The sequence below is a fragment of the Varanus komodoensis genome, unplaced genomic scaffold (genome assembly GCF_004798865.1).
Source record: "Varanus komodoensis strain SLA01 unplaced genomic scaffold, ASM479886v1 scaffold11, whole genome shotgun sequence".
Classification (NCBI taxonomy): domain Eukaryota; kingdom Metazoa; phylum Chordata; class Lepidosauria; order Squamata; family Varanidae; genus Varanus; species Varanus komodoensis.
Window position 1 is genome coordinate 30,173,859 of NW_025335317.1, and position 27,541 is coordinate 30,201,399.

The 27,541-nt window shown below is 42.0% G+C and overlaps 1 protein-coding gene across 1 annotated transcript in view; it reads left to right on the forward strand.

The window, feature by feature from the left end:
• The window catches only part of STK32C (serine/threonine kinase 32C), a 128,458-nt gene that overhangs the window by 87,052 nt on the left and 13,865 nt on the right, over positions 1-27,541 (forward strand). The window contains exons 3-9 of the mRNA XM_044420092.1: positions 1,853-2,004; positions 8,419-8,592; positions 10,348-10,385; positions 21,001-21,090; positions 22,337-22,440; positions 22,599-22,715; positions 26,255-26,380. Coding sequence (XP_044276027.1) covers positions 1,853-2,004; positions 8,419-8,592; positions 10,348-10,385; positions 21,001-21,090; positions 22,337-22,440; positions 22,599-22,715; positions 26,255-26,380 — 801 coding nt within the window. The remainder of the gene's footprint in view (positions 1-1,852; positions 2,005-8,418; positions 8,593-10,347; positions 10,386-21,000; positions 21,091-22,336; positions 22,441-22,598; positions 22,716-26,254; positions 26,381-27,541) is intronic.

The window sequence follows — 27,541 nt, forward strand, 5'->3', positions numbered from 1 at the left end:
ATTGCTTTACCTCCTAGAGGCAGTTTCCTATGAAGTGGACCACTTGTCAGACTTTGTTTATATCCTGCCCTAGAGCCTGTGATCAGGGCAACTAACAAAAAGTTAAAATAGCACTAGAAGAAACCAGAACAGGAACATCAAAACAAGAACATCTAAATCCCAGAACATAAAAATGTTATTAAAGAAGCCAGTGGAACAAAGACCAAGCAGCATACAAATCAAGTGCAAATGTTTTACAAATCAAGGAAAATAAAAAGTCTTTACCTGACACCAAAATGACATTAAAGGTCTGCAGAACAACCATACCACAGGCAGACTAGCATCCGTGTGAGGGTGGTTACCTCACTAGCCACTTATCTTAACACAGATGGCATATAAGAGCCTTCATTGAAGGACTTAGTGTAGGGGCACATGAATGTGGAGTCCAGTGGTCTTTCAGGTAGTTTTAAAGGTCAGAGCCATCAGTTTGAATCAAGCCTAGAAGTGAACTGGGAGCCAGGTCAGGCGGTGAAACATAGATGTAATATGATGATAATGTGTAGTGCTGTCGGCACCACAGCTGTATTTTCAATTTATTCCATATTAAGGGCAATTCACCAAACCCCTCATATTTAGGCACAATCTTTCCTAAAGTTGTTGCATCCCTCCTGTGCCAATCTATTAATGTGAGTCTATATGAAAGTGGGGCTTGGTGCTGGCATTTTTCCATATGATTCTGAGGTTACCTGTGGCATGGGAGCTACTGCTGCACATCTCTTTCATGCACTACTCCAATAATATCAGTAATTTTAGAAGTGAAAACAAAGCTACTTCCCACACCAGCTGATGGGAGCCAAGGCATTGCTGGAGAGGGAAGTAACTGTATTGTGGTCATCTCCCACACAGTCTTACATGTGATGGATCAGATCATCAGACCCAGGCTGATACTATCATTAGGCAAAGTGAAGCAGTCACCTCAGATTCTGCGAAATGGCACCTAGATGTGGAAGAAAATTGCTGTGCAATAGTCAGCCTGCTCTGCATTGTGTAAGTTAACCTGCTGCCTTCAGTTGCAGTGGAGGACACTGTCTATCAATGTGGAAGACAAGTCCAAGTGCTAGTTTGGCTCGCTTTTTGTACATGGAATGAGAGTTGGTGCCATTTTGTTATTTGTCTCAGGCAATCCAATGTATTTGAAGTGGCATTGCCCATAATTTCTACAGAAAGAAATACAGAACTTGCATGTCCTCCAGTGCACCTTGTATACAGACTTCTGTTGATACTAAATGCCAGAGAAATCTGGAATCTGGCCACCCTATTTGTACTGCCGTGATAGTTGCTATGTCTTTTGCCTTTTTTGAGCAAATGATATTGCCAAATGCTTTATTTTTCCCCAGAACTTTTGACAACAAAATCCATTTGTTCTTAGAACTTGTTCAGTCATATTTAAATGTTTCCAAAATGATGAAGTACTTGGTTCTGAGAGGGACTGGAACCATAACTTTCCCATAACTTTTAACTGGATTGCTAAGTATTTCCCAATAGATGATTCTCACAACTGTTGGATGTGTGTTGTTTTTTTGCCATTGCTGTGTCTTGGCTTCTTGCCCAAGGTGAACAGGTTGTGAACAGCTACCTTGTGCATAGAAGTGGGAATTCTGCACAACCATTGGAAGCCTGTGTTTACAGGGAGACTTGTATGATAAAAGTCTAATCCTGTTGTGGGGAGGTGATTGTATTCATCAGACAAACTAAGGAGTAATCATGAAAAGATAATACCTGAATCACACTTTAACAGCTGGGTGAATAAGCCAATAAGAATGGACAAGCCTAACACAACTTACTTTTTCTTTTCTCCCTTTTTTACATCAAGGTGTGCATTGTGCAAAAGAGAGATACAGAGAAGATGTATGCCATGAAGTACATGAACAAGCAGCAGTGCATTGAGAGGGATGAGGTTCGGAATGTGTTCAGAGAACTAGAGATCCTGCAGGAAATTGAGCATGTCTTCTTGGTGAATCTCTGGTGAATCTCTTCTGATATAATTTAAAAGCTTGGGGCTCTGTTCTACCCTTTGTCAAGTTAATGTTCCTACCCAGAATCATGAGTTGTATCCAGTGGTGACTTTGTCTTAGTGGGAAGTACTTCTCTCACAGTTTGGGACACCCAAATTTTTTCTCACTGCTGCCTCATGTACACACTTCCAGCAGCCTCCCATGCCATATTGCACAGCCTCCCCCATTTTTTTCTTTTGAGTGATGACAGTCTGGTATTACAGTTTGAATCATGACTAATGGAAGCAAAAGCCTTAGGTATTACTGCAAATCTACCTTGTAGTTGGTTAACAAAATATATAGAAAAGAAAGAATACAAACCATGGGGTGGGGGGGCATGTAAAAGATACATTTTCTATCCACTAGCATAAATGGAAAAAGAAGCCACATCTCATGAGATTAATTCTCTCATGTAGAGAAGCCCTCCCCCACCTTTAGGGACACATTGAGTGGGGAGCTTAAATAGTTAGTTGGGTCAGTGTATATACACTTCAGTTTGCAGGAGTAGAAGTGCTAAAGTGGCTATAGGCATTGTCAGGCATGGGTTTGGTGTGTAGGGTCTAGCTTGCAAAATGCAGTAAGGAAAAATGGCACTGTCCATAGGAAATAATAAGCAAAAGTTAGACCTGCAAAACATCCAGAGTCCTGGTGGTAGGTTCAGAAAGGTGTCAGTGAAAATGGAGTCTGCCAATGTAGTAGCTGGTTTTTGTTAACACTAGTGAAACCCCAGTATTTCTACAAAAGAGCTCTGATCTTCAGCATGTACCCCCATAGCAAAGTGGGATTCTTGGGCTGTAGTACAGAAATGTGTATGCATTTGTATGTATTTATGTATACATAAAAGAGAAAAATGTAAAGCATTTGGATAGCATGGTTAGGGGTTATGCATAAAGGTATACCAGAGCTAGGGCTCACAGGGATGCAACACTCACCAGTTTTGATGAGTTGGGATGCTGACATCATCTGCCATTTTGTCTTGGAAGTAGTAAGGTTATAGTCAATTGGTGTCAATTATGGTCAATTGCCATCACAACTGTAGGGAAATGGATTCTCCTGATGACAATATATTTTTCCCTGTTATAGTGCTAAGTATGTGTAGGAAGGCATGGTCCTGAATGGGCAATTAAGCCCTATTACCTTTACAAAACATTTGCTCCAGGTGGAGACAAAAACTGCTTGAACTGGTTTATTGATATTACTCAACATATTTGCCTGCATTTAGGCATTGACATGCTGCACTTTAAAATGCACTACTATCCCACTGGTTATATGCTGATTATTAAGAAGGAAGAAAGGAGGCAAACCTATTATTTTACTTGGCTAGAAAGATCCTGGAACTTTAGCATGATTGGTTTCTTTCCTGAAATGGAAACAGAAAGTTGAGTTCTGAGAGAGTTTGTGTGATTAGGGTATGGCGGGAAAGTAACATATGTGACATGCAAATAAAGAATGGACAGGTTGCTGCTGCTGCTGCTGTTGTGTTTTGGTTTTGATTACTTGCTTACCTTATTTATTATGGACAGATTTATATAAAATTGTTATTGTTAACTATATCATTGTTTCCATTCTGGTTTGGACAAATGCAGTTCCAGTGTTGTTCTGTAAGTTAAGAGCTTTCATAGCAACAAATCAGTTATTTTTGTATACCTGAGGATGCCAAGAAACAGAAGGAAATTCCTCAAATGGCAGCAGTAGAGTAGCAATACCAACAGTAGACCTCTCTCACTCCCACCATGTGAGGTGTCATATCTCGAATTACTTAGGAATCTGTCTGCCATTTACGCTTTGCTATGGAAACCACTAGAATTCCAGTGAAATCTGCTACATGTAAAGTATTCCTAAGCACTCTGACAGTGCAATCCTATTCATGACTGTTCTGAAGTAACATTTCATTGAGGCTTGCTCCCAGTTTAGTCAGGATAGGATTGCAGCTGTCATAGTTGAATATAAGGCAGACTGGACAGAGGATAGGAAGAAACAGCCACATGCTGCAGAAGATGTGGCTACTCACCAATATTTGTATCAGCCCCAAAGATAAGTCCTGACTGATTAGAACAGACAGGGATAAGCTGCTCATAGCCTCTTGCTGGATCAGACATCACCTGGATTTAAACCTTTGTTGGGATGATAGAACAACCAATCTTTGAAAAGATGTCATGGTCCCACTGACTCTGAGGACATAGAGTAGGATTATCTGACTGATTAGTGTCTATGTAATGCAGTGTATTGGACTATCACCAGGAAACCATCTGGAGGGCCACAAGTTGCCTACATTTGTTGGCACTTTGGGGAGTGGATGAGTCTGCAAAGCTAGCTCTCTGTGTGTATGTGTGTGCGCGCGTGCGCACGCGTGCACGCGCATGCACATGCGTGTGTGCACAGATGCAGTCTGTGTCCCACATGTTTTCCACAATGTTATAGATTCAAGTATCCTGGATAAGTCCATATTCATCTCTGATCCAAGACAGGGCTCTACACTGGCAAGTAAGTTGAGTACGTATGTTGAGCCAGTGATGCCCCTAGGCACATTTATGAAAAGGAGGCTAGATAGCCACAACCCATTATTGCCAATTGTGAGGAGACAGAGGGACTCACCCCTTTTCCTGGGACCTTCCACAGAGCAGGGCTGAAGACAACAGGGTGAGGCTGGGAATCTGTGTGGGGAGAGCAACTCACGGGAAGGCAACGGCCAGGAGACGCAGCTTTACAGGATTGCGGGCCGAGGCAGGAACAGCGGGGTTGAGTGGAGTAGTGTGTGAGGAGGGGGTGTAAAGAAAGAGGAAGCAGAGAAAGGGAAGGGGGAGGAAGTGAGAGAGGCAGAGAGAGACAGAAGAGAGGAAAGAAAGCTGAAATGTGCATGTAGTTTGGCAATTGCTGTCGTGGCTGTCGCTGGCAGGCAGTCCAGCTGGTGCAAACGGAGAGGAGAGACTGGGAAGTGGTTCTGCTGGAGTGATGCCGTTCATTGCCATAGTGACAAGAGGGGAGGGAGCCAGAGCAGGCAAGGGCCAAGACGCTGCGGGAAGTGAACCAGTGTGAAGTGTAACCAGAGAATAAAGGCCCGATGAGTGCACCATCTTTCTTGTGTTGCTCTTCATGGAAAAACAAGAAAGGGGCAGCTTTAACTTGCACCCCCCCCTCCTGATACAGTCACAATAGTGGAGAATGGAGGCAGCGTGGCATGGGGGGGCACAGGTCACCCCCCCCTCAACTTCAGCTGACTCCTGGATGGCTTGGTGGGCTGAGCAGCGAAGGCTTCAGGCCCAGGAGCAGCAACACCTGTTGCAGCAATTAGCGGCACATCAGACGCAGCTCATGGAGCAAGTTTTCATCGCCCATCTTCCTCCTCCCCTGCCAAGACAACCTTCAAGCTCACCTCCCTCACCAGCTCTTCAAAATGGGCCACCTCCAGAACAAAATCTCTTTGCTTCAGCAAGTGCTGGGAGGACTACAAGGCCCTCAAGCTGAGACCCTGATCAGGCAGACAGGAGGAAAAGGCCCAGGGCTTCTACAGATCCCTAAGATGATCCTGAAGCCTTTCTAAATACATTTGAAAGGGTTGCCCTGGCAGCCAAGTGGCCCAAAGACCAGTGGGCCCTCATCCTGATGCCTTGCCTCACAGGTTCTGCCCAAGAAGCAGTGAATATCCTTACCCCAGAAGCTGCAGGTCAATATGATTTAGTTAAGGTGCCCATTCTAGGGATTTTGAATGTCTCCAAAGAGACCTATCAACAGCAGATGTGAGAAGTCATATATGCAACTGGTACGTCTCCCCGGGCCTTGGGACAGAAGATTCAGGCTAATGGGCTGAGATGGATGAAGCCTGTAGTCCACAGTGCTGAATAAGTGTCTGAACTGGGCTTGCTGGAACAGTGTATAACTGTCCTGCCCACCCCAGCCAGAAACTGGGTTAGGTGCCAGAGGCCTGAAACCCTAAAAGAGGCCATCATACTTATGGAGACCTTTGTGACCACTGAGGAGCCAGATGTAGGAGACAGGCCAGGGCCACCCTGGCAGGAGGGCCAGAGACAGAAAGCACCTGGGGGCCCAAGCACCTGGGGGCCCAATGAGGGCAAGAGCAGCTGAACCAACACCCACTGGAAGGGGCATGAGGCACAAGAATGTTGCCCAGCTGGAAGTGCGTGCACCGCCCCCCCCCCCCCGCATCACCACACCTTACAAATGGGAAAGGAAGAGGATCCCAGCTGAAGCCAGTGTGCTTTACATGTGGCAATGAGGGACATTTCCAGCAGGACTGTCCTTTGATGGAGTGTGACTTTGTGGAAACCTGGTGGTCCACCCCGGTGTGTGCCACCCCTCAGTGAGCTTGACGGGTTCAGGCCAGGGTGGATGGGAAGGAGGTCGAGGCCTTGGTAGACACAGGCTGTGGTTGCACCCTGGTTAGGCAAGGGGCTACCACAACCTTCCAGGGGCTTATGGACAAAGTCTTGGGACATTTGTCCTATTCTGCTGCGACCTATATCGATGATATTGTAATATTCAGTCGTACCTGGGGGGAACATCTAGACCACCTTTGGCAAGTACTAATGGCTCTAAGACCAGGCCAGGTTGACGGCTAATCCAGGCAAATGTAGAATAGCTCAACAGGAGGTGCACTATTTGGGGTATATCATAGGGCACTGGCAGATACGGCCTATGTCAGATAAGGTGGAGAAGCTGAGCCAGTGGCCACGGACTCACACAAAAAGGAAAGCACAACAGTTCCTGGGCCTTGCCAGTTACTATTGGCAATTCATCTCTCATTTCTCCTCCAAAGCAGCCCCCTTGACAGAGGTGCTTAAGAAAAGACAGAGCTGTACCCTAGTATGGTCTAAGAAGATGGAACAAGCTTTTTAAGAATTGAGGACTTGTCTTCTCAGCCAGTCCATTTTATGGTTGCCAGATTTTTCTTGGCCTTTTATCCTCCAAACTGATGCCTCAGCTATGAGCTTGGGAGCAGTTCTGACTCAGGGAGAAGGGGCGGCTGAACATCCAGTACTCTACTTGAGCTGTAAGCTGGAGCCACGAGAGCGCCAGTACGCCACAATAGAGAGGGAGGCTCTAGCTGTCAAATGGGCTGTTCTAGCCCTGAGACATTATCTCTGGGGTGCCCCATTCACATTGGTCACTGACCGTGCTCCGTTATAATGGCTGAATAGGATGAAGGATGACAACCTTTGCCTTACCCTTGGGTATTTAGTGTTACAGTCATATGCCTTTACAGTCAAACACAGACATGGTCACCAACATGCTAATGCTGATTTCTTTTCCTGCCAGGGTCCCTGACCCTTGCACGGAGATGGTGATCCCCTCTTGGAGGGAGGGTATGTGAGGAGGCAGAGGGGCTCACCTCTTTTCCTGGGACCTTCCACAGAGCAGGGCTGAAGACAACAGGGCGAGGCTGAGAATCTGTGTGGGGAGAGCAACTCACAAGAAGGCAATGGCCAGGAGATGCAAGTGAGCGCGCGGCTGTACAGGATTGCGGGCCGAGGCAGGAACAGCAGGGTTGGGTGGAGTGGTGTGTGAGGAGGGGGTATAAAGAAAGAGGAAGCAGAGAAAGGGAAGGGGGAGGAAGAGAGAGAGGTAGAGAGGGACAGAAGAGAGTAAAGAAAGCTGAAATGTGCATGTGGTTTGGGAAGAGCTGTCGCGGCTGTTGCTGGCAGGCAGAGCAGTTAGTGCAAACAGAGAGGAGAGACCGGGAAGTGTTCCTGCTGGGGTGACACTGTTCATTGCCATAGCAACAGGAGGGAAGGGAGCCAGAGCAGGCAAGGGCCAAGGTGCTGTGGGAAGCAAACCAGTGAGAAGTGTAACTGGAGAATAAAGGCCCAGTGAGTGTACCATCTTTCTTGTGTTGTTCTTCATGGAAAAACAAGAAAGGGGCAGTTTTAGCTTGCACCCCCCTCCTGATACAGTCACACCAATGAACCCCTCTTTATGGATGGCACTGTTTTCCTGTGGATCAGGAAATGCGCTGAGCTACTTGATATTCCAATACCATTGATTATGCCTGGGAAAAAATGATTGTAACGATCTTACTACAGCAGCCATGTGGTTGTTCCATATATAGAAGCAGGGTTTTTATGAGGCAGGTAAAAGTAATTGAGAAAACAGTTTGGTGGTAGATTTGAAATCAGGGACAGTCCTTAAAAGCACTCCAAAACAAAATCACACGCCAATTGATTTGTCTTGATATGTATGTATAATGACAAAGAGCAAAAAGAACTGGGACAAATGAGAAGAGTTTGTCATCTCTTTAGAAGTATGAACTTTGAAGGGGCATCCTGATTTGGTTATTGTTTGGAAGGTGTGTGTTCCAATGAAAAGGGCTTTTGTTTGGAGATGCCTTTTGTGATTTTTCAGATTCCTCAGTTTTGCTCCTTTTCTGCAGGTACTCATTTCAGGATGAGGAAGACATGTTTATGGTAGTGGATTTGCTCCTGGGTGGTGACTTACGTTATCATCTCCAGCAAAATGTCCAGTTTACTGAGGAAACAGTGAAACTCTATATCTGTGAGATGGCATCAGCTTTAGACTATTTGCGCAGTCAGCATATCATACACAGGTAACTGCACAATCTGTTACTCTCAGCTGTCAGGAGCTAGCAGGGCTATTCAAACCCATCTACATCCAAACTCTTTTTGGGACAGCTTTTCAGCTGGCTCCAAGCCTGTAGAAACTCATCTACAAAACTGAACTTGAACCTGGCACAGTTTTTAGGCAATGAACACCTAAGGGCCCCTCTTAGTGTGGGATTTTGTGATAATTTATGACCAGTGGTGACAGAGATGCAGTGCAGGAACTTTTTGAATAGCAGGGATATTGGTGTTATCTGCCGCACACCCTTCAAATCTTAGCTGATCTTCCCTCTGAGCTTAGCTAAAGTTCTCATAGCAGCTGAGGTGTGTGGAAAAAGATCCAAAAGTTTTACAACAGATTAACAAAAGATATATATAGTTCAGAGCAAGCTGGATGAATACAGTTGCCTGTAGTTTTGGACTCTCCATGGGGTTATGGATATGGAGACTGTCATAATGAAGACCTACACCTCAAAATTTAGCACCACACCACTGTTTATGCCATGGAAGTGTCACCATTCAGTGATTTTGCCCCACAACCTGTCACAGGTCCAGTCCAATGGGCATGTTGTTCTCTATTCATGCAGTATACTTCCATGTGATTACTACAGTTACACAGAAGTTTTGTTATGCATTACAATATATTATTTTTTCCATTCCCAAATTATCATTTAAGCTTAGTCTCAGATTTTCATATATAGTGTAGGCTTCTTTGAATACAGTTACAGTTAGGACCAACTTACTAGAGTTGCTTATAGATGAAAGTTTGTTTGTATTTTATTGGTTAAATGTTGGATGTGCTGTTTTACCATAAATGGATTTTCTTCAAATGTGCAGAAGCACTGAATGGGTTAACTTGATGAGACTACAGGATAGGAGATAAGATTACCCACTTTCTTCAGTATTTTTGCAAATAGCAGCCACAGAATCCTGTGCTGTGAATTAGGACCATGATGAAGGAGGGGGGAGCTTTAAGTCCAGCCTTGTTTTCCTGATTAAAATTGCCCCTTCTTTTTAGAAGTTGTAATTTGTGCATTAATTGAAAAATCTTGTGTATTGAATTTATGTGTATTTAGCTATAAATCTGAACAATTTTGAGCCTACTTTTGAGTAAGTGTACATCAGAAACATGCTTAAGTTTGTACGGTTACTATGATCTTACCCAGTGAGCTTCATAGCCAAGAGAGGAACTGAACTTTGGAGTTCCCAAGTTTTAGACTTCCCAGTACTAAACCAATCTGTCTTGAATTGTTTACATGGAAGTTTTCCCAGAAGGCCATGCCCCTTTCCACTGGCTGCCAGTCATTTGATGCTTTCCCAAATTTTGTGCAGATTTGCTTGATGTGCTGCTTGTAAGACTTAATTACTGGCAATAAGCTTTGAGCTAAGTTAGGCTGGCCCTTTTTGACCCCATCCCTTTGACCATGCCCATGACTGAAATGTGGTCCTCAAGAGCTTCTCCAAACAACATTCAGTCCTCTGGCTGAAAGAGCATTGACACCCACCCTGTATGAATAGATTCTAGACTTGTGTTCATACCATGATGTTCTTGTATTAGCAAGCACGTAAGAAGGTATTGCCTTCTCATTAAACTTTCTGGAGAACATAAAGTGAGTTTCACAGCACTTTTTGTTTCATGTAACTGGATATTTCTGTAATATTAAAAAAAGAGTGGCTTCCCACTTGATATTATATAATTAGATAGTCAAGAGAAACTTTAAAAGCCTGTTTCTGCTTTCCAGAGATGTGAAACCTGATAACATTCTCCTTGATGAACAAGGTAAGGGGGAAAAAGCATTAATGATTTCTATTGCTTCTGCATCAAGTTATTTAGTTCCCTCACTGCCACCCCTCAGTGTTTAGTATCTTGTGCATTTATTTACACATTCCAATTTTCTACTCCAATTTTTATGGCTATGAATGAAGCACATGGGGATATGGGATTTGAAAAGTAAATCATTTTGTTTATCAGCTGTCAAGACACATTTTAATGAAGAATTAGTGTTAACTGGCATTGATTGGTAGTCTGTATTACTCATTCTGGAAAGCTTTGAATTGGTACTGCTTTATGTAAAAGCAGTTAAAACCAAAGACTGATGGGGTATCCACTATCTTCTGCCAATACAGATATTTTGTTTAAAAAGTGTAAATACAAGGGCAAGGGAGAGCAAAAGGGGCTCAGACGGGCTATTTTAGATCTTTTTGCAGGGGAAAGGATGTGAGCATGTGGCTACTAGGTGGCGGGGAGGGTATGTATGGAAAGGAGAAAGAAGCCAGAGGGGTATGGGAAAGGTAGCTGGAAGCAATCTGGGGAGTTGAGGTGGGTGGGGTACTCGTGCATGGATAAGAACTGTATGCATGTGAAAAAGAGGGAAAGAGAGGGGTTTGGAAGGGGATTTTCAAGGTTTTCTAAAAAACAAAAAAAGCTTGTGTGCATTTGTAGAGGGACAGGGAAGGGATAAGATCTCTGAGTGGTGTGCTGGGATAATGCAGAGAAAGGGGGGTATTCAGAATGAGAAAGAAAAATAAACAGGGAGGGGCATTTACTGATGAGAAGCATGAGGCAGGGGGAAGAGAGAGAGAGTTACCCCTTGAAGAGATAGGCTTTGGTTGGTGTGGAGAACTGTGAACTCAAATGAATTATTTAGGGCACAGTCCTCCTCATGTTGACACTGAAAAATGTCCCAGAATTCCTAGCATTCTCCTGCCAGCATGTTTGGGAGTTGGAGGGGCCCATCTATCTTAGTATGCATAGGACTTCAGGCTTAGTATACTGGGGCTCAGACCCCATCTCTGACTTGTGCATTGTCATTTGAGCAGGTGAATTGTTCTTTTGGTCAAACCATGTCTCCTATGGCAGCCATTTTGTGTAGGTGTTCAGGACTGTTTCTTACACAGTCAAATGTGCTCATGGACCCAAAGGATATCCCGAGTTCAGTGTACAGTGGTTTGACTTGATGTCAATTTGAAGACTTGGATTTTGTGAATCAAAGTTTGTGCAAATTTGCATTTGTACAAATTCACACTCTTGAAAATATGCAATTTGGACAAAACTGTCCCATAGTGTATATTTTAAGGTTTACTCTATGAGTTATCTGTGCATTTTTATTGGTGTACTTTATTTTGTGCATTTTTCTGTGGTTAAATTTGTACAAAAATATGCAACATTTAAAAACAGATCTGGAAACCCTGCAACCTCTGCACAAGCTGAAAAACCCTGCAGAATGCTCAGGTTGGACTCTGAAAAATTCAGGCTAATTTCAGTCTATCCAACATCCATAGCATATGGTTGTTTCCTATGATGCACACTCAGAACTGTAAATGCTGGAAGGAGAAGGAGGAAACCATGGCAAAAGTGTTTATTTCATTTTATTTTTAAAAAATGCTTTGGGGCTGAAGTAGCTAGGAAGTGTTGCAGAAATGAAGGTACACTTAGGAAAGGGATGAGGGAGAGCCCCTGAAAACCCCAGCAGACTAATCAGGATGAGGTCCATAAAGTGCAATAGAGTTAGGAAAGAGATTTCACTCATGGAGGCTAACAGGATGCATGGCGAGAATGGCAGAACAGAGTGGAGAATACAGAAAGTACAGTGCCCAGATGATCACTACCATGTGATCATCTGACTCTTAAGTTCAGGCAGGGCTGTTTGCCATGATGTGTTGAAGGAAGCATTTGGCAATCTAGGTGCTGCTGGGGATTTAGCTCAGAAGTAAAGGAAGCATGTGGGCAATCGTGCTGAGGGGTAGATTCATTAAGGGCATCATGGCTACCTGCAGCATCTGTTGCATATACAAAAGTGAGACAGGCAGAGGAAATAAGGCAGATGTTACAGTTCAGGTGTGGCCAAACCTGCTCAACAAAAGAGCCATATGGTAAATGTATGACAGCTGTAAGTGGGCACCTGCAGATGGCAGCTGCTAGCAGTGAGCAGCAAGTGGGTGTCAATGGGCACCCATGGGCGTTGAGCCACAAGCCGCAAAATAAACTCAAAAAAGCCACATGCAGTTCCTAAGCCTCAGTTAGAGCACCCATGTTACAGTCTTTCATAAATAGTTAATGTCACTGATCCATGTGAATAGGATACCTGGCACCCCACCCCAAGTGACTGTGGCCAGCTTCTCCCTTCATAGAGCCCTTCTCAAGTGTACAAACTTCATTCTCATTAGTTTCTGGACACACCTCGTATTTACACATACATGTTGTCTGTAAGGTGCAATCATTTACACAGTAGTATATCAACCTAGGAAGATTGCCAAGTACATCCTGGTTTCTGTAACAATGCTCTTCTCTTTTATGCTGAGGAGTATGTGCACTGCCCTACTGTGCCATTTTGCTAGTCATACAGGGAGACGAGAAGAATGAAAGTGAACTCTGGATGAGGGTGTACTGACCCAGGACAGCAGGGTTTTTTTTCTCCCCCCCCCCCTTTTTAAAGAAATCATGCAATACATTGATCAAACTCCACATTGGCCTGCTATAATAAAACTGAACGGGTTTGTGCAATCGGATCACCTTGATTAGTTCACAATACAATGCACAAGATTTCAAGTGAAAACTCTTCCTTAAACTGGATGTTCACTTTAAAAGGAAAATAAAAAATACACCTTAAGAATAAAAATAGGTTTGTTTCATTGGTGGATTCTGTTGTACTATTTTTCTTGTGATATACTTAAGTCTGGAATTATTTAGGAAAAGTGTGGATACAAAAATCTTCACTGAGCACTTTAAAAAATAAACACAATCTTTGTATGGGTTAGAAAACTATATAAAAGCCATGCATTTTTTTGTTGAGCTTTACTTTAGAGCTTTAATGCACTGCCTTCAACTGCAAAACATGCATGCTGTGCTAGGAAAATTCAAATATTATGAACACTATGAATATTGCAAATGAGGAGTACAGTGGTACCTTGGCTCATGAACTTAATCCATTCCACGACTCTGGTCATGACCCAAATTGGTCACGAGCCAAGTCAAATTTCCCCATAAGGGTCAATGTAAATAAGGTTAATCCATTCTGTATTTTTTTTTATCACAAAAAATTGAAACAAAGTAACAAAGAGCAACAAAGTAACAAAGCACAGTAGAGAACACTAACCTAGGTGAGGGGGAGGTTATTGTTTGGAGGGAGAGTCCCCCTCCATAAGGATATCAGGGAGATTTATTTATTTATTTATTTATTAAAACATTTTTATGCCGCCCCATTCGCCAAAGCCTCGGGGCGGCTTACAACACTGAGATCTCTTTCAGGGGTTTCTTCTCTACTTTGTCTCTTAGGTGCTGTCGTGTGTGACGACTCAGAGGAGTCGTTGGCACATGTGAGAGAGCAGGGTGCTCCCTGTGAGAGTCAAGCCCCAGAGCAGGAAGATTTCTAGCTGGTGTCCATTGTACAAACATGCCCCCTTCCCCCCTGCTCTCTGACTCTGATGAAGTTTTTCAGGCAGAGGAGACAGGCAGCTTTTCAGCAGAAGCTGATAACAGAATGAGGGCAGAGGGAGGTGAGCAGGTTACCATGGAAATGGCAGGACAAGACGGATATAAAGACCCTGGGAAAAGTGTAGCTTCCGCTCGGGATAGGAGGAGAGCACACTGGGGCAATTGGAGACGAGGGAAATGGAAAGGAGGAGGGAGAGAAGCTTGTCTGACCCACCCAGGGAGGGGTGTCCTAGACGGGTCAAGAGTGTTTCGTAATCTGATCCCCCTCAGAAAGAGGGGGACAAGGTCACCATTAACATCATCATTACAAGTTCCTTTGTTGTTTGTTGTCTGCATAGTTTTGAAGTTTCTTAGAATAAAAGATTTAAAGCTCTAACTGCCGGCTCCTGTGTGAGTGTGTGGGAAGAGTGTCCAGCCTCATGACAGGTGCAGGGTCAATTTTGGCAAAAAATCTGCACATTCTTGTCACCTTCATTACTGCTCTGGATGTTCTTTTTATCACCATGCTTGCTCTGCACTTTATTTGGAGCCATTATTCAATAAGCTTCACAGCAAGTGACCACAGGTCTGACTGCGACTGAGAGAGGGAAAGATGGCCCTGATTGCAATCATGCTCATTTGGGGAAGATGGCCATTATCACAATCGTGTTTGTGTGGGAACATGGCCGCAATCGTGTCCATCACCCAATGTGGAGTTTGCAACCTGAGGCAAAATTTTTCCGAAATTTCTGTCTGTGACCTGATTTGGTCATGAACTGAGGTGTTTGTGAGCCGAGGTACAACTGTATTTGTAAACATTTTGGAATATAATTTAGTACAGCATTAGATAATGAGCTAGCAGTTAAAATTAAAAGGCTTAAGCACCATTGTGCTAAACTAAAGTTAAATTCTATTTTTAAGATTCAGATTTTAAATAATCTTTTTTTGGCAAATCTTTTTATCTATTTTCTGAAAGTACAATAAAAAGGAAAAAAGAGTATTTAATAAGAAAGAAGCTGAGGGTTGTTCCAAAGATTTAGAAAGCAATTCCTTATTTAAGCACATTTACAATAAACAAAAGTCTGTATTAATCACTTTCTCAACCAACCCATTCAGTTTTCATTCATAAATTTATCCAGTTGTAACATGGTTAGGAGGGAGGGGCACAAAGGCACCTTGTTCCATGTAAAACTCGCGAGGAAGCAAGCTCACTCAGCAGGTCTTTTTATTTGAGGTTTACAGCTTTTGTCATGGCTGTGCTGCCTGAAGCGCCACAGCCCTCTCCTTGTCTGGACCCTTCCTCACCCCTGCTTCTAAGGCAGAGTGATGTTGCCTCTTGGAAGTGGGAAGCTGCATGTCTTGGGTGCAGGATCTGACCCTGCTGCTCCCGTCTGGCTGTCTGCACATTGTAGCAACACCAGCCACCTCCAGCTTTCTCCCAAAGGTTCCTTTTGTGCATCTCCTCATCCTTTTCTTCCCTCCTCTGCTCTCTCGCCCACTCTCTCTGCCTCTGCCCACCCCCTCCTGTTCATCTTGGCCCTGCCTTTATTCTCCTTTCCCCGATGCAGCTGTCCCTGCTCTGGCCACCAATTCCACACAGCAGTGCATGTGCTGGCACATTCCCGCAAATGGTGTCCCATGCCTTGTCTCTCCCAAGCAGATTGCCAGTCATGCCCCATCATCTCTGGTGACTCTCCAGTACCTGCTATGGAAAGATGAGTGAGTCCTTTCACCTCCTGACATATCCCCCCTCCAATTGGGGTTCATCATCTTCATGCACTGGCCAGGGGCCCTGACGAGAAAAGAAATCAGCATGAGCATATTGGGCACCATGCCTATGTTGGACTTTGAAGACATATGGCTGCAATGATAACTACATCATGTAAGCCATGGGTTGTTGTCTTTCAATCTATTCAGCCATTGTAGTGGAGCATGGTCAGTGACCAACGTGAATGGGGTGCCCCAGAGATAGTGTCTCAGCACAAGGACAGCACATTTAAAGTATTTCTGTTTCTTTTTATTTGAGTCTATTAGAGGGGAGAAAAAATGTGGAATGAATCGCTTGTAGTAACTGGAGAGTCCCAGGAATTGTTGTACCTCCCATTTTGTGCAAGGCTGCAGTAATTGGCTTAACTTTTCAACCTTATCTGCCATGGGCCATATTTGGCCTTGCCCTACAATGTACCCCAAATACTGGACCTCTTGTTGACCTATTTTTCATTTATTTGGGTTAGCTGTCAACTGTGCTTGCCTCAAAGCAGTTAATACTTGCTGGAGGTGGGCTAGATGTTCCTCCCAAGTGCAACTGAATACCACAATATTGTCAATATAGGCAGCTGCACAATGAGACAAGTGCCCCAAGACTTTGTCTATGAGCCACTGAAAGGTGGCAGCTGCCCCATGCAACCCTAAGGGCATATAGTTAAATTGAAATAGCCCAACAGGGGTGGCAAAGGCTGTCTTTTCCTTGGACTCCTCAGTTAATGGGATTTGCTAGTATCCCTTGGTGAGATCCAAGGTGGAAATGAAATGGGCCTGCCCCAAAGGATCCAGTAGCCCATCTATCTGGGACATGGGGTAGGTGTCAAATTTCGATACAGAGTTGATTTTTATGAAATCAACACAGAAGGAAACACTCTGATCAGATTTGGGTACTAGGACCGGCTGACTCCTCCAAGAGCTCACCAGCTCCTCAGTGACTCCCAGTTGAATCATTTGCCCTACCTCCTCAATTATCACTTGCTTCAACTGAGGTGGGTAGGGCCTCATTGGCACCCTGACAATAGCCCCAGGGAGTGCCTGGATGTGATGGGTGCCTAGGCTGATCAGCAAATACTTCAGCAAGTTTTTCCTCCAAGACCCTAATTTGTTCTACCTGAGTTGGTGTTAGCTGAAAACCAAGAGATAACCTCCCTAGGTAGCTGCTTGGTTCCTTTGGGATCACAGGTTCCATGGGCATGCAATCTGCTTGGTGTCCAGGTTTCTCTCTTTCCTTCTTGGCCTTGAGTAGATTTATGTAGTAAAGCTGGGTTGAATGCTTCTTATTGGTGAGACCTCAAACATCTTGCCCACCCCTGAGGATAGGAGCAGGAGGATGCATTGGCCTGATTGGAATGTCCAGCGTTGGACCTGCTGTTCCTCTTGGACTTGCCTAAAGTTACCCTTCACCTGCTGAGCCATGTCCGTGAGGTGCTTTCTCATATCTAACACATATTGGAAAGGGGAGGTGGGTGGAGGTAATGTGTCTTGGTCCTTTTTATTGAAAATTCTTAAATACCTAGAATCTGGTCCAAAATTTATGAACTGGATCCAAGCAATTTATACTAAGCAACATGCAAAGATCCTTATAAATGGAATGCTAACCAATAGTTTTCAAACTGAAAGGGGAACCCATCAAGGATGTCCAGTATCTCCACTTCTATTTATCCTTGTATTGAAAGTTTTAGTCAGGAAAATTCAATAGAACCAAACATAAATGGCTTAAAAATAGATGGAAAAGAATACAAAATGAAAAGTTATGCAGATGATACAGTGTCAACCATCTTAATTCCACATCTACCTATACAACAAATAATAGACAAAATAGGAAAAGTTGTATATTACTCCAGTTAGAAAATCAATAAGAAGAAAACAAAAATCATATTGATATATTTAATGAAACAACAAGAGGAAAATATTTTTAAAAATTTGAAATAACTTCAGATCTGGTCATGTAACTAGGTATAAATGTGACAGGAAATGATACACTATTTCAAGATAATGATAAAACGACCTTCAGATAAAAATCCTGAAGGACTTACAGATATTGTCTAAATCTAAAATTTCATGGCTGGGAGAATCTCCATCATAAAAATGATTGTATTACCAAACTGAATTTCCTGTTTCAGATGTCATCAATAACAATACAGGGAAAAACCTTACAAGATTGACAAAGACAATTGAGTGTTTTTATTGGAATGGGAAAAAACTAAGGATTAGATTTAAAGTATTGCAAAATGGAAAGAGGGAGAATGAGGGAGAAGGCCTTGCAGTACCAGACATCAAATTATACTATTATTTGGTAGACCTAGTATGGATTACAGAATGGATTTTTAATTTCAATGAAAGATTAGTGAAATTGGAAATTACAGACCTAGATGAAGGTCTGCAATCTATTATGGGCTAAAGAATCAATTTAAAAACACTGACACCAAACAATAGTCATGTATTTAGAGATGGTTTAATAAAAATTAGGTACTCCATGAGGAGAAGAATTAGCCTTCCAATCTCTCATATAATGTTCCCAATAGAAGTGTACTGTGGAAAACATTCTAGGTTAACAGCCTTTTGCAATCTGGTTTGAGGGTGGACCCTATTGAACCTTAGGCATTTTATTTATTTATTTAAAACTTTGATATGCTGCCCCACATGCCTCAGCATCTTGGGATGGCTTACAATGTAGCCTGTAGTGACAAATTTGCACAATACTTTGAGGGTAAAATAACTTGGATCTGCCATGAATTGGATTCCACAGTTGGAGTTAGTCCTATACAGGAGAAGTGCAGTGCGCCGTCTTATTCAATCTTGTTGGATGAGTTTCAATAATTGTGGCATGAGGATGTGGACAAGGTGCTTGGACCTCCCACCACCTGTATACTCAACCCTTGCCCTTCCTTGTTGATTACCAAAGCCAAGAAAGGGATGCAACCCTGGGTCCAGTAGGTCATCAATGCCTCTCTGAGGGAGGGCCTGTTTCCATCTCCTTTGAAGGAGGCGGTGATCAGGCCACTCCTGAAAAAGGTGACTCTAGACCCAGAGGATGTCACCAACTATAGACTGGTGGCTAACATCCCATTCTTAGGCAAGGTGCTTGAGAGGGTAATGGCTGGGCAACTCCAGGCACTCTTGGAAGAAACTGTCCATCTAGATCCACTTCAGTCTAGTTTCATACCCAGTTATGAGACAGAAATTGCCTTGGTTGCCCTGTGGGATGACCTTTGCTGGGACAGCAATAGCAGGAGTGTGTCCCTTTTAATTCTTCTGAACCTCTCTGTGGCTTTCAATATCGTCAACCATGGTTTCCTCCATGGATAAGCTGGCCGGGTTGTGGGTTGGAGGCACTACTCTGCTGTGGTTCCACTCCTATCTGTCTGACCAATTCCAGATGAGGAAGACAGTCTTTGTGATAGCTCTACAATTATGGAACTGACTCCCTAGAGAGGTGCGCCTGGCGCCAATGCTTTACTCATTTGGCGTCAGGCCAAAACCTTTTTATTCTCCCAGTTTTTAAATTAATAATGTATTTTCATTAGTTGAAGCAAGTGTGGGCACTGAGGAGTTTTTAAGTACTGTATAGTTGTATAGCTGTAATATGGTTTTAATAAATATTTATACTTTTTTTCTGGCTTTTTGTATAAACCATCTTGAGATTTTCTAATAAGTCAGTATATAAGAAATTTTAAATAAATAATAAAAACAAGCACTTATAAATATGGAGACATGGTCAACCAATGAGGTAAATAAAATCATGGCAAGAATTAAAAGACGATGGTAAAAACATAAAATGACTCCTCTCTCATCCATTAGCCTCAAGATTTAGAAAGAAAATTCAAACTGGAAAAGGCATAATAAGAAATTTGATGGACTTTGACATTATAATTATTAATCAAACAGGCCATCTCCTAGGATTAATGTATAATCAACTGCTTAATTATGATATTGAGACTCAACAAGACAAAATATGCATGAAGAGCTGGACGCAGAATTTTCAAAAAGAAATATTGTTCCACCAATGGGAAGTCTTATGGACAAAGGACACAAAATTTACTGCATGCCAAGCAATAAGAGAAAATTGATATAAGATGTATTTCCAGTGGTATAATACCCAGAAGGATATATAGAAAATGGGCAAGAATTTTAATGGAAAATGCTGGAAATACAAAGAGACAGATGGGACATTTTACCATATGTGGTGGGCATGTGACAGAACCAAAAATGTTTGGAAGCAGACACATGCTGATATGCAGAAAATACTCAAAATTGACTTTCCATTGAATACCAAGAACATGTTACGGAATATTGTCCCAGAGACTATTCCAAAGGTTATGACAGACTTCTCCAAATATATGATAACAGAGGCAAGTGTGATAATTGTCTCAAAGTGGAAAGCTGAAGACTGCCTAGCTGTCGAAGATGGGAAAAACAAGCTAGCTGAGTATGCAACAATGGCGACGCTAACTAATTAAGTCAACAGAAGAATTTACTCAAAGATGGAAGGCTTGCTATGAACTATTTAAGTAATGGTTAAATATTTTATACAATCTGGATTCCCTCCCTTCCCCAAGATTGGGAAAAAGGAAATAGAGAACTCGGTGATGATTTCATATGGCTTGATCAGAGTAAACTTTAAAGAAGCTCCATCCCAAACTGCTAGAAAACCTGTTCAATCTTCATTCTCCCATTGATGATTTTCTTCCAGATCCCTATAATAGAAGTTTATATTTTTTGTGAGTACACAAGGACTAAGAACTTAGGTTTAAAATGAAAGTGAAGTTTTAGCATGCTGAATTATATAGCAGAATTAGCAAATTCAACTAAACCAAAAAAGGTACACATTAGTTAATTTAATGAGAGCTGGCATTTTGTGGAGTGCTTAATGGTTAAAGAATGTGTTTGCAGGATGTTGCAGCTGGTACACCAAACCCAAGAGGAATGAATTTGGGTTTGGAATGTGTACAGCTCTTAATATTTTAAAACAGTGAGCTCTCTTAAGCTATTTTTAGTCCTTGATGATGCCACAAGGGACATATTTTACTTTTGTGCTGTCTGGGTAAGGTGGAGTTGTGCTCTGACACATCTGAAATGCAGATTAGGAAAGGCAAAGATGAACATGTATCTTAGTATCAATGTCCAACCTGCCAAACACACCTTAAGTTTCTAGATAATTTGGGCATGATTTTCCCTGCTAAAATACATACGCTGTGCTGCTGTTTTTCTTTTTTAGGCCATGCACACTTAACAGATTTTAATATTGCAACAATCATCAGAGATGGTGAAAGGGCAACTGCTCTAGCTGGAACAAAGCCATATATGGGTAACTAAACATTTTCTATTTGTTTAATGACAACACTTGCATGCAGACATTTTCATAATAAGCCATGTAATCTTTTTCCTCCCCATTTCAAATGTTTGGATTTTCTTTGCCAGTGACCAGTTTACCAGTTAAAACTGACCACTATGAAAAATCATATTAGCAATACAGAAACAAAAATGAGCCAGGTTTAATGGAATAAAAACACATTTATTTTGATCACACAGAACAAAAACACACAGCATTCCAAATAAATGAAACTCAATATATCTCTCATGCCTATCTGTGTTTCCTGGCTCTGCATAGTAATGTAGATCCCACCAGACCAGAGCAAACCTCCCTGCAGAGTTGTTCAAAGCTCTAACAGATCAATGGGCTAGAGGTCAGTGGTTATCAGCAGGCAGCATACACCCATCTTTGAACAATCACACATTAACTCTGAATCTGTGTTTCTTTCTAGCCACCAGCCAGGTTTGCCTCATGGACCACCTGCATCTCAATATAAGCATCATTTTAGTAAATAACTACATGTTTGATGCTCATATAAGGGATCTTTGCATACTTTTTATCACACATGAAGGATAATATATGATGGCATTTTATGTGACAAAATATGATCATTAACTGTTAAAGCTTAACATTTAATTATTCCCAATTTATCATGCATTGACATTTCACCTGCTGGTGTTTCATGTAAAGGGATGAATTCAGTATATGAGTCTGGGACCTTCCAATTTATCCCTTGAGCCATTTGTTCACAGTCCCCACTTTATATCAAATGAGTTCAGAGCAATGGATAACTGCAGCAAAAATCACAGACCCAGGCCTAGGTTTACACATAAAGGTCAATGATCCCCCAGGCTACTCCCATCTCCCTAGGTCCCTGGCCTGTTTTGAAACTTTTGAAAAGAGGAAGCTACAGAAGAGTTCATACTAGCAAGACTTATTGTGCATATTACCATATCTTAGGAAAATCCTAAGAGGTACTTGTGTCCAGGTCAGGCCAGGTTCCCAAGTGTTCTTGCTTGAATAGCAGTTGGTGGCTTTTCTTCCTGTGGCTGATGGCTGTAGCCAGATTGTTCTTTGCTTCTGTAGCCCTATGAGTTGATGGATGTAGAAATGTGTTTGCCACGAGAATAATATCACAAAAACCAAAAATGATGGAAGTGTTTATTTATTTACCACAATACTATAGCACTCCACATCTAAACAAATGTAATCATTGCCTCCTTTTTTTTCTCCTTTCCAGCTCCAGAGATCTTTCATTCCTTTCTGAATGGTGGAACTGGTTACTCCTTTGAGGTTGATTGGTGGTCATTGGGAGTGATGGCATATGAGCTTCTTCGTGGATGGGTGCCTGCCATGTTCTTTCTTTTAAAGATATTTGACAGTCTGAGTAACACTTCAGTGCTTAATATTCCTCAGATGTAAGCATGGAATTTCTTGAGAAGTAAGTATGGTACTGCCTGTCATTCCATTTCTTTTTTCCCCTTCCTTTCTTCTTTTCATAGAGGCCTTATGACATCCATTCCAATAGCCCAGTGGAATCCTTAGTTCAGTTGTTCAGCACCGTGAGTGTCCAGTACACAACAGCGTGGTCTAAAGACATGGTGGCATTATTGAGAAAGGTAAGTAACTGTCTTTCCAGTTGGTATTGCAATGGGTCCAGAGATATGCACTCATAGTAACTCACCCACATATTGCTACAGAATGTATTAGCGACTGCTTGGTGTGCAAGATGACTCCATGTATGTGGAGGGTCTGGAAGTGAAGCATGTGCAGTCCTAACCTCTGAAAACAGAGCTGCAGTGCTTGACATCCCAAATGTGACCATATAGAGGTCTGTTCTTGGATACAGGGTGGGATAAACAAATTTTAAATAAAATAATTAAAACATGATATCCTTATACTCAGATACTTCCCAGAACTGTGACAGCTTTATAATGCTAATGATGGAAAAAAAGAAACCCTCTCCCCTGTTCCACTCTCTTAATATCGGCAATCCAACAGTTTGCATTAATTTATTGTTTAACAGCAATGACATTATTTGCATTAGTTTAACATTATTGTTAAAGGAGTTCATCAATCATATTTTAAATTGGCAATATAAAATAATAATTTGGTCTTTTCCCCCACTTGTTTAATAAGGGCTTATTCCCACATTTTGTTTTCAAAGATCGACTAAGCAAGCATTTCCAGTATCCATTTATGTTTTTTGTGTGTGAATGGCTGAGAACATTGGGTTTGCTTCCTACTCCTGACTTCAATTGGACAATTATAGATTCTTAATTTAATAATTTAATTTAATAAATCATTGCTATCCCATCTTTCACTAAATGTCTCAAGACGGCTTACAAAACATAAATGTGAACAATGCATGCAATGTATGTATCTGATAGTGTAACCTACCTATTCCTGTGTCTGGAATAGTAACTTGTGAATGAGTTCTAATGTACTTTCATGATTTTAGTTCCACTTAGCACAGTGGTTAGTGATGTCAAGGACTTGGGTGTGGCCCACAGAATTCATTAGAATCCTGAGAAGCCTGGTTTTTATTTTTACAAATAGGTTTCTAGCCCTCATGGTGGTAGAGACAACTTTGAAAGTGTGATGCTAAAAGGACAAATCTAAAAGCTTTGCTTTCTGTCAAACAACTAGAAAACAGTGGGTGAAAGGTACAACTTGGAAAGGGAAGGCAGCATATAGTGAAGTAGTGCCAAATCCTCAATCTGTCTCTCACTGCTTCCCTGCATTTCCTTTCCTGAGCCTCATTTTCTTATTCCAGATGTGGTTAATTAGGGTCCCCAGAGGGGGGTTAGCAAAGAAAAATGTCAAGAGGACACAGCAAAGGAAATGCAGTAGGCACAGATAGGGTTAAGCAATCCCCCTGCCCTGCTTTCTCTCTCTGTCTCTTTCTTGATTTTCAGCAGAACACTGGTTTCTTGGTCTTTTGTCTAGTTTGGCACCAGGATATGTTGGGTTTTTGTGCTGCAATAAAAGGGATAGTTTATCTAATATCCAAATAAGCACAGACTTCAGAAAACATGCACCAAGAGATACCTGTTATCACCTGAGTGTGAAATGTGGGGTTTTGGAAACCTAGAAACATGGTAGAATGATCAGCCCCTCTAATAATGGACCAAGATGGTCAGTGTCAACAGAATTAGAGCCATTAGAGGAATAAAAGGCATGTTTGATGAAACCCAGAGCTTTTCACTGGTGGAAAGAACCCATTAAAAGGTTCAATGAGAAAAGAGCTGCTCAGTGCACAGAATACTGAGAGTCAGTTGAAAAAGAAAAAGAAAAAAGAAAAATGGGGTGGGTGGTAATGGAATTGTAGAAGGACATGTTAGCTGGCTGGAATCCTGAACAGGAGCACTGCTGTTAGGAAATGAGGATACACCACAACATTTTGTTGAATATGCAACTTGTAAGATCTCAAGGAGGAGGAAGAGGAACAGGAAGTCTATATGGCCTTCCAATAGGTTTTTGATATAGAAAGTGCTGCACTAGAATAAAAGAAATCCTATAGCCTAATTCTGAAAGAGAAAAATCTCTTTCAGTGGCAGCTACCTAATACAATCTGTCTTGCTACATAATGTTTTGCTGTTTTGATGAAAGAAGACATTGTCATTTTGTGTCTGTCAATGTTGGATTGTTTTAAAAAAGTGCAAAGTGTCAGCATCCTGCTTTTGTTTATTTGTTTGTTTAAAAAGCATGAACATAACAGTTACAGTAATCAAATGGCTCCAGAACAAGTCCAAGTCAAGAGGACAATATACCTAATTAAAAGCTGATGGAAGTAGGCTTCCATCATGAAACAAGTCCATAGAAACTTACTCAACAAGAGCACACATGCCCTCTGCTGGATTAGCATAGGAACACAGCTTCAATATTCAAGTTTGTCTATGGCAGCTTTCCCCAATCTGATACCTGCTGGATATTTTAGACTACAACTCCTACGTTCCTAACCTACTGACCATTCTGGCTAGGGCTGGTTAGATTTTCAGACCAAAACATCCGGAAGGTACCAGCTTGTGAAAGGCTGTTTAATAGGAATGAGTATAATGCTAGGAAAAAAGTGAACCCTTATTAGAAATAACGGAGCACCAGAATTAAGTAGCTGCTTAGAGGCTTTTGGAATGCACCTGGCTGGTATATGCTTACAGTTCAGTTGCCAATCTGTGAAGCGCACATTGGAATTTTAATGTGACTGGAATGGCTTCATCATTTTCCTGTTCACCACTCCTCAGGTATTGGTTCCTGTCTGTGCTGTAGTAATGTTTTCACAGTGCAGGCTTTATCTAGTGGTTTTTAATGTCACTTTCAAAAGTATCATGGTGAGCCGTTATAAACAATTTTGTTTGGTTTTGGCCATGCATTTTGGAAGGAATAAATACTGTGTGCGCAGATAAACATCTGAATGGGTTCATAAAGAGAGATGATTAATCAGTCCTCTATGGTCCTGTTTAAAGGTTCAGTGTTGGACAGTAATTCATTTACATGATGCAACATAGCTTTGTTGCATGATAACCATTTCTTTTGGCACTGAGAAAATAACACTTTGTCCTCTTTATCTGAAGACTGGCAGTTCTGATGTGTGGAAAAAGGGACGAGTTAATAGAATGTTTGTACAATTCATGCCATTTAGATGGAAAGCACCAAAGTTAAAGGCAACAAAATACTGAGTGGGCCTTCCCTTGAATAAACAGATCCAATTCTGACACATTTATTGAGCCAGTATGATGTAGTGGTTAAGAGCATGGGACTGGGACTCAGGCAATCCGGGTTTGAGTCCCCACTCGGTCATGGGACCAACTGGGTGACTTTGGGCCAGTCACAGACTCTCAGCCCAGCCTACCTCACAGGGTTCTTCTTGTGGGGATAAGATGGAGGAGGAGAATGATGTAAGGTGCCTTGAGCCCTTTGTAGGAAAAAGGCAGGATATAAATTGAAAAATAGACAAACAACATTATTTAGATTTTATATATTAAATTAAATGGGAAAATGAAACATTTCCGCTCCCCTTGCATTAGGACCATACAGAAGCAATAGCCATGCTGCAAAGGTAATGTACAAAACAGCCCAGACTAAAGTTGTTTTTTTTCCTAGTTGTACTGTTATTTCAAGGCCAACTCTGCTTCACCCCTCAACATTTGCATTTCAGCTTTTAACAGTGAACCCTGAGCATCGGTTTTCTAGCCTAACAAACATCCAAACTTCCTCATACTTATCAAACATGGACTGGGATGAAATCTGTGAAAAGAGAGTGGAGCCAGGCTTTGTTCCCAATGTAAGTTGATGTGAGGAGTACATTCACTTCTTTCCTAAGTCCTGTTACGACAAAGTCAGTGATATAAAATTAAGCGTTTTCTGTGGCAAACCAATTTTAGGTTCAGTGGGCTGCTGGACTTGTTTGTCAGGCTTTGTAGTAATGACAAAATAACTAGCTAAGGTGGGCTGCCATGTCATCCAAACCTAATCTGCTCCCTGAAGGATGGCTTATTTTTGACCAACAAGCCATTCTGACAACCCATGGCTTATTCTAGAGATTATTTGACCCATGATGAGTTGGTGCATCATCCAAACCTGGAAGAACAATTCTACTGTGGGTTGCAGGGATAGGCTATTGCTCTGCTCAGCAAAAGCAGCAAAAATCCCCACTGTTATTGGTGATTTCAGCCATACTACCAGAAGTGACCACACACCAATAATACCCAATTGGCCCTTTGGAGTGATTGTCAAGGGACTGTTGTTTGGTTGGTTTGGTTTCAGTTTTTGTCCCCAAAAAATTGCAAAACTGTATTTGTAAATGTTGTTGTTGTTGCTGCTGCTGCTGTTGTCAATCTTTCACGAGTGTGTGCTACAGCTGGCCAATATGAGAAATTTTGCCTGAGTAATGTGCTTCAGGTGTCAGGGAATGGTGAAACGGAGTAGATAACATACATAAAAATGGACAAGGTGAAACTGAATGTTTTGTACAATTGCCAGGGACCAAATCTGAAAATGTAAACTGAAAAGAACTTTGCAAAACAAAGTATACTTAAGAGGCAGAGAGTATTTGTCAATATGATCCTCTTAGTTTTAAATGTTCAGCAGACAGTTCTCAGTGCTCTCACCCTTTTCAACACTTTCCTGAATCTCCAGCTGCTCTAGAAAGGGAAAACATTCACACACACACACACACACACACACACCCCGCTTTCTGGGCTCCTTTTTGGGGCACTTATTGTCGCAGCTATAGTGGTTTTCTCTCAGTTCTTAAAAACAAACAACAGAGAAACTAGCTGAATGGAAGATTCATAGGGGGTGTAAGTACCACTTGTACTGGAGCTTCATTTGCTCCATCACATTCTGCCACCTCTAAGGTTGATTTGCATATTTTAGACCAGAAAAATGCACAAATACACAAATTTAGGGGATCGGAATTTTGCATATGTGTAAGAGCTGGGAA